Source organism: Idiotropiscis lumnitzeri, chromosome 2 (genome assembly GCF_059441095.1).
Source record: "Idiotropiscis lumnitzeri isolate Australia: NSW breed Sydney's pygmy pipehorse chromosome 2, RoL_Ilum_1.0, whole genome shotgun sequence".
Lineage (NCBI taxonomy): Eukaryota > Metazoa > Chordata > Actinopteri > Syngnathiformes > Syngnathidae > Idiotropiscis > Idiotropiscis lumnitzeri.
The window spans coordinates 1,854,350-1,867,725 of record NC_142392.1 but is presented as its reverse complement, the minus strand read 5'-3'; the positions used below and the strand labels follow the sequence as shown (position 1 = coordinate 1,867,725).

At 50.2% G+C, this 13,376-nt stretch overlaps 1 protein-coding gene across 3 annotated transcripts; it reads right to left on the bottom strand.

Annotated features, from left to right (window-relative positions):
* Positions 1–451: 451 nt before the first annotated feature.
* Positions 452–13,318, bottom strand: LOC148341155 (fatty acyl-CoA reductase 1). 3 transcript variants are annotated; one of them, XM_088288476.1, is made up of 12 exons: positions 13,035–13,318; positions 9,510–9,770; positions 5,745–5,920; positions 5,403–5,582; positions 4,885–5,062; positions 3,882–3,926; positions 3,673–3,791; positions 3,519–3,586; positions 2,696–2,867; positions 2,489–2,618; positions 2,224–2,351; positions 452–2,044 (listed from the first exon to the last, which is right to left on the bottom strand). In XM_088288476.1, the coding sequence occupies exons 1-12, from the start codon at positions 13,041–13,043 to the stop codon at positions 1,882–1,884; spliced, it is 1,629 nt and encodes a 542-aa protein (XP_088144602.1). In that variant the 5' UTR covers positions 13,044–13,318; the 3' UTR covers positions 452–1,881. The 3 variants fall into 3 exon arrangements, with proteins under 3 accessions (XP_088144602.1, XP_088144603.1, XP_088144604.1); XM_088288477.1 differs by lacking the exon at positions 13,035–13,318 and adding an exon at positions 12,884–13,021; XM_088288478.1 differs by lacking the exon at positions 13,035–13,318 and adding an exon at positions 12,893–13,016.
* Positions 13,319–13,376: the final 58 nt, after the last annotated feature.

Genomic DNA, 13,376 nt, shown 5'->3' with positions numbered 1-13,376 from the left:
AATTGCACTGGATGTTTTTATTTTAACATTTTAAGTATTTTAATATGAAACACAAAAATATCAATGAGCATTAGGAGAGGTTCATTGGGTTACATAATAAAAAAATAATTTAAAAAGTAATCATTGACTGCATTTATTAATTGTTTAAAAGTATAAAAGTTTTCAGAATGAGATCTTTAGATCTTCAGGATCTTTAGAAAAACGTACTGGAAAAATAAAAACATACACTCACTGGCCACTTCATTAGGCACACCTGCACCTATTTAAAAAAACAAAAACAAAAAAGTAAAACCTTCACACACAAGCACCAAATATCAACAATCATACGCACACATGAAAACCAACATTTAGTTTTTTTTTTTTTCTCTTTAAAATTATTGGACACATTAAACGTGCATAAGGCAGGTGTTCCTAATGTAGTGTCCGCAGGTACAAAAGTAGACTGCAGATCTGCGCACTCTCTCGTCTGGTTTATTTCACACTTAATGAAGCATGGAACAACAGACGACGGTGAATATGACATCTGATGGAGTCGGATCAAGTCATTGGTCATGTTTGTGTTCATTGTCGTCAGGAAAAGTAGTTTGGCTTTCAGCGCTCCGACGACATTTTGGCTCGTAATTGGGAAATGAAGAGGGCGCTCACATCACAACACGGAAACAGACTTTGCATACATTTTTACTTTTGTCCCTTTTTTTTCCCATTCCTCTCCCTAACTCATAATGGCTCGTCGCTGTTGTGCGTCAAGAGTTAACAACACTGTTTCGTAAGACATGTTTAGATTTTTGGTAATTTTATAAGAATAACTATTTACAAATCTTTCAAATTAATAACACATACAAATGAGAAACTCAAAAGAATGGCAGTAGGTCCTGTCCGAGTTTTTAAAAATAAACCGGTCCGGTCGGTTAAGTTTAAAAGATGGTTGGAGGCGTCGCTCATGGATGCATACGTAGCCCCTTTGGCTTTACTCATATGGAAGCATTCTTTGATGGCGCCCCTCAGTGATGGATACTTAGTACCTTTATATTTCTTACATAATACCTTTTAAAATAGTTCTCAGGCCCTTTTACTATTATCCCACAAAAATATTCAAAATGAATGTCACTCAGATTTGGACTGTCTCTCTATAATTTTCTCAGACAAAATCCTTGACAAAGGTGTCTGCCAGGGATGGATACGTAGCCCTCTATTGTAATTCCACTCCAGTCAAATCGCTGACTACCGGTTTCCCTTGACCCTTTTCCTATTAAAGCAGTGAAAGTCGAATTAGCGCAATACATAATGTTCATTTCCCTTCATCACAAATACGTCCCCATGTTAGGGAAGCCGATAATGACACTTTGTAACGATCCGTGTGCTTTTTCTCGCAGGGAGTCTTGGGGGGGGGACTGGGCTGAACAAATCAGTAACACTCTTTTTTTGTATACAACACACTGCCGAGGTCGCGAAGCTTTAAGCTTTGAGTACAAAGATGAAAAAGTAGTAAAGTCAGTGTCAATACAAAGAGGACAAGAAGAGGTTGTGGGCAGGACAGACGGCGGAACGGTTTTCGAGGATGGGGGGGGGGTGTCAATATTTTCGTGCGTCATTTTCAAAAAAGGCAGTTGGTACATGTTATACAAGACCTGCAGATATCCACCAAGAGTCACAAGTCCCACCGAAAAAAAAAGTTCCTCGACTCGACGTCGAGTTTCAAGTAACAGAAGCAGAAGGCAAGTATGCAGAGTGGCGGAGGCGACGGAAAAGGCGTTCTGTTGCATATTTTAAGAGAAGGAAAACGAGAATCAATGACACTTTTGTGGGCGCGGGGGGATTCTGAGGATGCTCATGGCTGGTGCACCTGTGTCGCCCCGTACGAGTCCGGGCGAGGGAGCGACGTCAGTTGGTCAGCGTGCTGGATGCCCGGAAGTAGGACAGGAACTTGAAACACAGGCTGACCACAAAGTACCAGATGTTGCGCGCCATCTGCGAGCGGGCGATGAAGACCCTCCAGATAAAGACCACCAGTACTGTGTTGAACGTGTAGCGGATGTTCCTCAATCTGCAAAACGGGGATGTTGTTAGCCAAGTGAACGGGATTTCATCAAATATTTCAAAGCGACCAGCAGAGGGTGCAGCTAACTCAAAAAAGATGCAGAATGTGTCCAACAAAAACGTGCGTTGCCAGCACTAAAATAGTTTTTTTTTTTTCATGCTCTATTCTTCTTTTGTGTTACTCACTTCCTCAGGTGCTGCCTGGCGGCGGGAATGTCAGACATGTCCTCGTTCAGGACGTACTTTTTGGTGCCAATGCAGTAGTTTTCGATGTACTCGGGCCAGTTGAGCTGGCGCACGTCAAAGTTGAACGTCTGACAGACAAAAACACACACAAAAAAAAAAAACCCGGTTCGGTAGACCGCTGTAGACCACGGTGAAGCCACGTACAATTCCTAAAGAGCCGCTTTAAATGGAAAAGGGCGACAATTCCGTGTGGTGAACGCCTTACCTTGCGGTCCTCGGGGCTCAGCTGCGCCATCAGCATGCTCACATTCTCAGAGTTCCATTCCCAATCTTGGCTGCTGAAGTACTCCAACAAGCTGATGGCCTTGTGAAGCCGATTGAAAATGCGCATCATCCTGGATGAGAACAAGAGAGAGACGGGATCAGAACCATTTCCCAGGATGGCTTCCGTCAGAACCCGGCGGCGTCTTACTGCGGCTTCTGTCCGGACAGGCGCAGTACGAGGTCGTAGAGCAGGGCGGGGAACTTGTGGCTGACCAGGATCCAGTACTGGTAGATGAGATAGTTGGACGTGATGTTGGCATTGGGCCGGCGGAAGGCCTGCTCCAGGGGGTTCCTCTTGAAGGATGACATCACGTGGTGCTCTGAGGAGGGACACAAAAAATAAAAATAAAATTAAAAAAAAAAAGAAAAAAGGATGAGCGTTTCCCAGCTGCCGGCGGAGAAACGAGGCCCGGAGAAGAGCCACGTGACCGCCGGCCGTTACATCACGGCACGCAACAGCGGGCCTCTGTTGCCATGGCAACAGATCTGGAGATGACCAGATGCGAGGGGACGGCGGGCTGGAGGCATTCCAAGATGCGTACAAAATAAATCAAACAGAAGACGAGAGCAGAGTGGCCACAATGCCGGCTGCTCTTTGGGTCATAATGACGACGACGACGACGATGATGAGGAGGCCTAATACCGCCATCGGCCATCTGCTTGCAATTGCAGCACGCTCGCTAATCTGACAGGAAGCAGAAAAAGATGGAAGCCTAACCCCCCCGCTGACGCGATGCCAGTCGGATATCCTGCTCCCTCGCCTGCTAATCTCAAAGTCTAATGACATGACATCCAATAATACTCTGGTTAGCGTTTCAAAGGTATGGCAAGATGGCCTTTCTGTGAGCCCCCATCCCATTTAAATTTTCATTCTGTTCAGACAGTGGACCCCTTCAAATTTGTGGTTCAGAAATTCACCTATCCACAGACTTGCCCAGCAGGGGGCGCAACACGTCCGAAACCGTACATACCTATCTCGCCCCAGTGGAACGGGTTGATGCCGCCGGTCGTGCAGTTGTACACCAAAGCCGTTTTAGGTCTGCGGGGAGGGGAGTTCGGAAAGAGTGGTTATTATGATTTCCTACACCTTGACGGGGTCTTTGAACGCATCGTGGACCAACTAACTTGTGCACGGCCGTGTACCAGCCGGCTGCCAGCGTCAGGTTGATGACCACGTCCACGGGGATCAGGTCGGCCACGGCGTCGTTGTTGGCCCGCATGGTGCGCAGGATGCCCTTGCCAGCCTGACGCATACATGACAGAATATCCACATGCGTGCGTGCGGGTGGGTGGGGGGTGTGTCTATGTGGTGTGTTCAAGGCCGTCCGACTTACAGCGATAAAGACGCCGCTTGGCCCGTTGAAGTTGTCGATCCAACCCTGAGGAGAGCGCAGAAGCTCAATCACTGACATTAACAGCGACACGTATGTGTGTGTTACGCCAGTATCGTGTTACTTCCTGCGGCGGGAGAAGCATCTGCCATGATTGTCAATTAGACCCCATTAAAAATGCATCAAGAACTACTGACGAGGAGCCAGGCGTGTGACGAGTCTAATGATGTGCGGAACAGAAAAAAAAGACAAGACCGATGCGAGCACAAGGTCACCGACAACAGATGGATAAGACTTATTTTTATCTTTTATCTCTCTTAGGTTTGTGTTTAAAACAGATGCTTCTTTCTATGGCATTTGGGCTTAGTTAGAAAGCATCGATACTGGAACAAAAACGTGATATATCTGCAGCAGCTCAGAAGCGATGAAAAATTATATTCTACTCATTGGAGCAATGCAATTTATTAAACAAAGCGACAGAGAGCTGACCTTGTGAGGACGAATTTGAAATCTCAATGTCAAAGAAACCGTCCAAGTTCCATGGCCAGCACGACTGATTGTGAAGGCCGCGGGCAGATTAGATTGCCATGGCAACATGAATCTAGTGTTTTGACAATGCTGGCGTCGACCATTTCCAAAACAACATACCGAGATCTTGTTTGCTTGGTCTGTGACCTGGACAACAAAGGCGCAACAAAACTTGCTTTTAAAACCCGCACGCCTTCCCTCTTCCAAGTTCTGAGAGGACCGTCTCAGAAGCGTAATCCCAACGACAGACAGGCGGGCGGGCGGGCGGCGGGAAAGCCTTGGCGACGGATGGAGAAGATGTCTGGACGGATGAAAGCAGCTTAAGCGTCTTCTCAGATGGCCCTCGCGTGAACTTTCTCAGTCGCAGCGGCGCCCTCGCCTGCTCTACGGCCCTCAATTAAAACCGTAATCCTCCGCCACTTATGATAAAACCCGCCGGGATTATGAGATCGATATCCACACCGCCGAAAGGGCTCACCGGGAAGGGCTCCTGCCAGCTGGCCCCGACGATGGACGGCCGAATGATGCCGATGTTGAGCTTGTCCTGCTCCTGCTGCACCACGTACTCGGCCAGCGCTTTGGTGTACGTGTACGTGTTGGGCCGGTTGCCGATGAGCCGCGGCGTGATGTCCTGCACGATGCTGTCGTCCAGCCACCTGGAAGCAGAAGCAAGCGTGAAGAAAAGAATTACAAGGTGCTGTGCAACAGCCCATCAAGATGAGTGAAAAAAAAATTTTGAAAAAGAATGCAAAAAAAAAAAAAAAAGACAAAACTTTGTGTGGATCTGAAAAGCATAATTAGATGCACAAATGTCATATTTGGATTTAATTAAAAATAAAATAGAGTAAAACGATTAATACTACAACAACGCACAGCATTAGCAAGTAAATTTGAGACTGAAAAAAAAAATAGATGAATAAATACATTCTCAACGAGAACAACCACAACGGTTGTTGACGTGTGCGGAAACACGTTTCCACTCACTCACTTACTCACTCGAGGGATTCGATGAGCTTGCGGGGCTCGACGGGCGGCGGGTAGATGACCTCGTCGATGTGCTTGCGGTTGCAGTTTGCATAGGCGGTGGAGATGTGGATGAAGGCCTCCAGGTGGCGCATGCGCTGGGCCAGGCCGAGGAGCTGCTGCGTGGCGATCACGTTGAGCTGCACGGCGTGTCTGTGCAAAGAGAGGACAGGAAGTGGTAATCGGGTGGGCGGGGCCTCCCGCTCACTTTCGACTACTATCCACACTTCCTCGCTCATTGTCGGCTACTTCCTCTTCGGTCAACCGCTTCCTCTTTGCCTCGCCCGCCCGAGCCAAGTGACGTCAAACACTTACTTGAGCGGCTCGTCAAAGCGGATGGTGGCGGCGCAGTGGAAGACGATGTTGATGCAGACGGCCAGCTTGTCGGCGTCCTCGGGGCTGATGGCGAGGCCCGGCTGCGTCAGCTCGCTGCTGACTGGTACGATCTTCCGGTGGAAGTCTGCGTCGTCCTCGCGCACGCGGTCAAACAGCTGCGAGAGACCACAGACGGCGAGCAGTTAGCATCATTTTCATCCAACTGGCTTCCTACGCACTGCGGGAGGCCGCAAACTCAAAAAAAAAAGGGGGGGGGGGTCAATAATGCAGTAATTAAAGATAAGAGCTAGATAACAAACAAGTGACACCAAGTGTGGTTCCCCAGGCGGAAAAGTTAGCCCAACAGTCACATTTCACATCCTGATATTTGTCATTGAGTCATTCCGCCGGACGTCATTCAGTCCCAACAGGCTCGAGCTTTTGAACGTGACCAATTGTGGGGATTGCCAACCTGAGTCGGTGTTCAGAGGTATGCAGTGAATGATTGTCATCGGCGTGTTTCCCGAACGACGATGATAAAAATGCAGCGCGCGCACAGGTGAGTCAGTCTCCCATTGGCCAAAGTGCGTCACCACAGGGAGAGGCTTCGGCCACCTCAAAGTCACAGATGATTTGCATCATTGACGGCAGCTACCGCCAATTGGCAACTCAACTTGCCATGGTGACTGCATCCGCTTGGCAAAGCCGGCAGATGACCGCACCTGTTTACGCTTACGTCAGCTGACCGTGGCGCGGCATTCCGACACGCGGTGAGGGATTAAGTGAACTCTGCGTGCACACAATCCCGCCCCAGCCTGATGAAAGACTTCTATTCTTTGGTGAACGCAGAGCGAGTGGCGCTGGTCGCCAAGGGCGACGGAAAGCAGTCAGCTGCTTTCCGACTGCAGCGGCAGATGAAGATGGAGAAGAAAAAGGATGCTTATGAAATGCCCCCTCCCCGCTGACGGGGAACAGCCGTTTGCGTTGGTGCGCCTCACCATCTCCCGCTGCGCCGTAGTAAGGCCATCGCCTCGCCGGCGGGGGGGGAGGGGCGCTCGTTTCCTGCGCTAAGCGTTATGCAACGCTAACGTTACGACTGCGTGCCGGCAGCTGGCACTGAGGAGGCGGCGCGGCCATGTCGTGTTTGAATGCGCTCACCCAAAAAAAACTGCGATACTGGAGCGCACACGGTGTTTGTTTGACTCGGCTCAGCGGTTCCTCGACAAAACTGCGTTAAGCCACAATTTCCTTTGGGGTGACGCCAACTTCAGTCTGAGCAGAGTTGTCACATTCTGGGTGGCAGCGGCAAAGATGATGGCCGGGTTATCGGGGTCAGGCAGGGAGGGGATGACGGCGCGGCTTCAACGGCGGCCTTTGTGCAAGAGGGCGACGCTGTGGGACGGCCGACGGCGTCTTTGGTGCCAGTCACCGGCAAACAATGGCGCCACACAGTTGCTTCGGCACGCGTGCGCTCACTCACTTTAACCTTCAACAAGTTCATTGCAAGTCAACGTTTTGTCCTCGCTGTCTGCCAGACATGTTTGTTTATTTTTTTAAACTTCAAGCAGAACATTAAATCTCTCATGAGGACTTGTGGAGGCAGCCGCCACCAGACACTCACAGTGCTGCTTCAGTCGGGCAATCGGAGACGCCAATCTTTACCGGTGTCAAGAGTCGTCTTCGGGGAATCGACATTCTGTAGATGCCTCGTGGCGACCGCTGCCTCCACCCAAAAGTTGCCGTTACATAACTCTCCCGTCATCCAACTTTACGTGTCCGAGACGGTCGGGTTAAGTGACCATCGCTTATCATGCCAAATCCGCCAATCAAGTGCGTTTTATTTTGACAATACGAGCGCTCAAAGGTCGTTGACTCGACAGGCCCGGTGAGTTACGAGGTGAGAGCGCAGAACAGGTTTTCCCACCGGAAGATTTTTCTTTGTCCTCGGCGACCTGTCCCGCCGGAGCAACCGCTCCATGTCGACAGCTCGCTGCGATCATGCGCGTCACCCGGCAGCAATCCCGACCGGCGACCTCGCGGCCAAAACTTGAGCGAGGATAATGGGCTCGCGACAGTCCGTCAATGTTCTTCCGTCTTTTAGCCCGAGCCAAAGACGTAAATATTTGACACGTGGCGTTTCTCGAAATGCCGGTGGCGTCGCATTCCAACTGGAATTTCACAATGACCTCATACCGATGGAGGTTGTAACTCGCGAGGCAGTCGACCCGCTCCGAGGCGTGAAAGTCATCGTAACGATTACCCTGAAATACCTTCAACCTGATCGGCCTGCTTCTCATTCGGGAGGGGAGAGCCGCAGCGGTGGTGTCTGAACCTTAATACCGCCACCGGCGACACGCCGTGTGCCAATTTGTTTCAGAAGCTGCAGATAATTTGCGGCCTAATTACACAGAAACGCGCCCGGCTCCCCTTCGACCGCCTCTCCGGGGAGCCGCCGCCGCCTGGTCACATGCAACAGGATCCGCATCAGGTGCAGACATCCGCTCGAGAACCTTTTTTGGGCGTGTAACTTGGCTTGTATCGTCACTGAATATCCTTGTTCCGGTGTTGTCGCGCCACCGGCGCAGCCAAATGTATGACTCAACGGCCGCTAATGCGCTATATAAATAAAGTTGGAAGGTATTGTATGGTTTCTGTTTTATTGGCACGCCTCTTATGTAGGTTATGCACTTTTTCTAAAAGGATATCGCATTGCATCGTTTGTGCGACTGCCGTTTTCCACCTCTCCTCCCAACGCAGCGGCAGAGGGCCTCCGGTCTTTAGTGGGCGGGAGAACGGCATTCGAGCAAAGAGAAGCGACCCGGTGTGCCCGGACGCCTCCTCAGTCAAGGTCCTGACGCGAGGGCCTGCGAGCGGCGCGTCGAAGCACAATAGGAGTCCGATTGGGTTGTCGCCATCGAGCGTTGTCGGGAAGGCGCGGGATCTGCAGCGGTTACCTAGCAACAGGTGCGAAGGAGGGATACTCGACAAACCGGCAGGGATGGAAAGGCTACTCGAGGTCCCTCGCTTCCTCATCTTTGGCGGCCGTGGAAATTGAAGGACGTCGGGTTAACGTAGCGCCATAGCTCGCTTTTGTCTCCTCCGGACGAAAGAATCGACTCGTAACGATGTCGCTAAAAATAGACAGAAAAGTTTCTGGGCTTTGATGAGTCACGCTTTGCCGCCCCGCCCACTCATTCCTCAACCGCCTGACCACCTGGCTGTCCTTGTTCCTCCAAAACAGAGTCTTCAAATAATCAGTTACCACGGCAACGGCTGGATTTTCTAGGACTTATTTGGACTGGTCAGCAGCAAATTTTGATCTGAGATGGCTTCACGTGGATACAAATTTATTTTGGATCCTGATTTAAAATTTTTTTTCTTTTCCAGTGTTTTTTGAGATACTTTCATTTTTAAAATTTTTTGCTTTTAAATTTGACCGATAAAAGCTTGCGCAATACGGATTTTACCATGCGTTGTCATTAATAGAGAGGACAACTCCGAGACGAGAAAATAAGTAAAAGCCACCCGTTGCTGAGCCTAATCCAAAATTAATTAATATTACTCAATATTTTGCTATTTGTTATGATGAAACTGGGCGTGTTAGGGAGGCCAGATTCAAAGTGTTCTCTAGTCAAATGTCCCAACAGTGGTCCAACCGGATGAGGCAGCGCCCCGTCGCCACCCGCCTTGCGCTCCGTCAACTTTTGCGTCAAGGCGTCAAGAGTATTTTGGGAACGACAGAGGGGCTCAACTTTTCAAGCTCACCTTGCACTTCATCATGTCGTCCACCCGCTGCTGCATGGACTGGCCGGCTTTGGGTCGCACCAGCAGGAAGAGCGCCCGCACCTGCGGGCAGCACCGCAGCAGCTTCTCCACCAGAACCTTGCCCATGAAGCCGGTGGCGCCCGTGATGAGCACGTTCTTGCCGGCGTAGAATTCAGCCACGGACGCCATGGGGGTGCCGTCCGACGTTCCGGTCCGAGCGTCTGCTTGCTCCACGATGGGGTCCCGGTCTTCGCAGTGATCCTGCATGTGGCAGAGCATTGGTCAAATTAAAAAGAAAAAAAAACAATTCCAAAATATTTGGGAATAACAATGACAAGCTGTGACATCTTCCGAGTGCTCGTTCTCTTTTAGCCTCGGCTGCCAGCGGAACCCGACCCAGATGCGCCTCTCGCCGTCGTCTCCCGGTGACACGCGATGTACTCCGCAATTTAATTAGATCATATCGCGCTCACCGACGGAGACTAATGGAGCGTGCGCCCTCATTTGGGCCAACTCGATATGATGAATCGGGCGGTGGCGGGCGGCCAGTTCCTGAGGGACCAACGATCACCTCGTAGGCCATCCAGCAGGGCGGGACGCAAGTGCAGCCACAAGTGAGGCTTCATAACGTAAATGTTTAAACACAGATTCCATAAAAAGTTCATAAAGTCGTTTTGTTTCGGCATCACGAGATGTTTCTTCAACCAATAACAGTAGGTCGAGGCACAGAATATCTTTAGCGTCATCTCCTTTCTATCCTTCTTTTTTTGCCCTCAAAGACCCCAAGATGAAGATCCCAACAATGATTGACGACGGATGGTGGTCATGTGGACTCTCAGAGTCCCAACGATCGCAAGTGTGTAAAAATGCTCTCTGGTAGCGAGGACACGTCGCAGGCCGAGCGCATTCTCATTTTCTGGCAGAGGTGGCGTTACGTTCCTGTACGGCCGACCCGACATCAGAAGGAAGTCTTGTTTTATACACGACATCCGCCGCCGCCGCCGCCTCCCTCAGTTTCCCGGCAGGTTGGCCAGAACGCTCGCCGCGGAAACCAAATCCTCCTGAGCGCAGCGCAGCCCACTGAACTAAACAATGCTGTGTTTGCTTGCTTGCTTCCTTGTCGCCGGCTGGATTCAATTACAACACCTCTTTGAAAGGCTCCGTTTGATTTATCTGCCGCTGAAACTTGCACAACATCTAAATAGAAATACAGACCTTCTGCTTGTCTCAAAGCACAGCTGGGGGTGTTGATGGGTGGGCAGCAGAAATTCATCACAGATTAGCACCTGACATGCTCCAGTGACCACAAGCACCTGTCTTAAATGCCTCAAATCTCAGACGGATGCCAGGCGACTGGCAGTGGTGCGAAGTGCTGCAGTTCGAGTTTTGACTGCAAGTTCTCAAGGCACCGCCATCGAGAGCGCAAGTATTTTTGCAACCTACGGCCATGGGTTGATGCCTCGGGCCCTCCATTAGTGGGGGCAGCCTGGCGGGGACGTGCGTGTGGGGGACCACGGCCGCGCTCGACAGATGCACTCGGCCTGAGAGCATTACGGACGGACAAAAGCCGGCGAGAGTGGCAGCGGGAGGGGGAAAAATAGAAGGCTCGCACGATCGCCTTAGTACGCTTGAAAGCCAGCGGCGGCGAGATTGAAGGGAAGTCGCTGCCACGACGGGGCGGGAGGGGGACTTCAAAATAGTCCGACAAATGTTAACCTAAACTGACAGGAGCGAGCATGACGTGCATATAAAGAGGAAAAACTGATTGCTTTTCGTGAGGGAGGGGCCTCGTAACATAATTAGCTCCGAGGCAACGGAGGCAAAACGCAGCACACTACCTGACAGTGACCAACGAAGGAGCTGTCAACAAAGCGATGCCATGAAACTGAAGTCCAGATTTTGTCTCCCCCCCCCACATCCCCAACAACACAAAAAGGAAGTAAAACCCTAATTATTCACATTGACATTTATAGTCCAATTCCATAAAACTAATTTTTATAGCATTCTCAGCATATTATCTGCATATGGGGAAATGGAGGACCACCGTGAAACACAATCAACACATGCACGCATGGTGCAGCTGTCGCCCACAGCTCACACACAGACACTCACGCAAATTCGCCCATGTCCAACGCCACCTCAGCAGGCCCTACTTCTGAAAAGGCACAACACACTACAACATGTACGTACTTTCTATCCATGTTATGATTCCCTTTTTTTTATGCTCAATTTCATTCATTTAGTTTAAAAACTGTCAAAGCGACTCAACTCTGACATCATATTCTTGCTGCCAGTACGCTTTCAAACTGCCATCTTAAAGTACTTCACCAGCTTGGCCAAGACTTCAAATGCTATAATTGGCACGGTTGCCGACGAGTGTATATACATTTGCACGGTTCAATCTAAGGTTCATGTACAGGACTGGATGACAGCCAGTGAGTGATGCTCATTGGTCCCATCACACCTCTCCATCACTGGCTGATGACATGCTATTAACGCCACGCCCTTCTACGCAGGGGTTCAATGTCGTGCCACCTGTGAAGTGCCTCTCTCTGGGTATTAAAAGCACACATGAGATGGTGGGGAGGCGGTGCGCAAGGTGGATTTTCCACATGGGAGGAATTCTCCTGTTTTACACTGGTATGACCACAGAAAACGCAAATCTCCTTACAAACTCTAAGAAAACTAGTTATTCTAATAACATGCATAATAGAGGTCACATAATAAGAGAAACATAAAAAACATCACAGCATACGTTTGATGTTTGGTGAATTTCTAAATGGAATAAACCCATCCAAACGTTCTTCAAAGCAAATGTTGCACACAACGCCAACTTCCGGTTTTTTCAAAGAATGCGAGCCACTCTTAAATTATAAAAACCACAGGAACGTTTCGCCCGCATTGTTATGTTAATTAGACTTAAATTATTTGATCTAGTCGTGGTTGCAGCCAAAATAATTATTTTAGACTTTGCGGGTTTGCAAAGTGGGAGTGCGACTTTGACACGACGGGAAAGGGATAAACAGCAAGCTGAGTTTCAAACGAGAAATCTGACACAATTTAAAGACGTACGAGTAAAAATAAACAAAACTACTTTAAATTATTCTATAGAGCAAAAATATTGCGTTTTAAGTTTCATTGTGAAGGACACCGTCGCTTCCGGTGTGCTCGGGCTAACGGCTGCGAGCAAACCGGCGGCTGGCTTCCTCTCGCGTCGCCCGCCGCCCAGCCACCAAAGGCGGCTACGGTTCGCGCCACGACCGCCCTCCTCAAATTGGGCCCTCCGTAATAACCACCATACTCGTTAAGTCAACACGATGTGAACAACTATCATTTTAACGGCATATATTCGTCCCCCCGAAGCGCGTGGGTACCTCACTCACGCCACGCAGCCGATGAAAAACCGAAGATGCTCCAGGGTGGGGAGGCGACGAGCCGCAACACGCCGCCGCTCCAGCTCGCTCCCGCACGAGCCCCGACTCTACACAAGATCCGTCGTTCGCATCCGACAAAAAAGCTTCTTACCGTAGCCATGAGCGGCGAGCTTGGTTCCGTCCTCTCGCGCCTGTCAAAAGAGGCAGTGCGGTGCGCCTCGGCAGCTGCGGTCTGTCTGCCTCCTCCCACCGGCCGCCCCCCTCGACCAACTCGGATGCTCCCACCACAGTCGTGGAGGAAGGGAAGGAAGAAAAAAAACTCCGCCCGGCCCTGACGACAAATGTGGTAACCGCCCGCCCCATGTAACGGTGACTGAGCGGGTACAGTACGTGTCACCCCACCCGTGGTTCCACCCCTTGGATTTCGTCAGTTTGGCTCACCGCGAAAAAATGACGTAGAAATTCCAATTGTATCGGATTGCAGACCGTGTAA

Coding starts and splice junctions, on each gene's coding strand:
- LOC148341155 (XM_088288476.1), bottom strand. Junction 5,583..5,744: donor CGCTTTGACGAGCCGCTCAA/GTAAGTGTTTGA, acceptor CTCTTTGCACAG/ACACGCCGTGCAGCTCAACG. Junction 2,352..2,488: donor TGAGCCCCGAGGACCGCAAG/GTAAGGCGTTCA, acceptor TTTGTCTGTCAG/ACGTTCAACTTTGACGTGCG.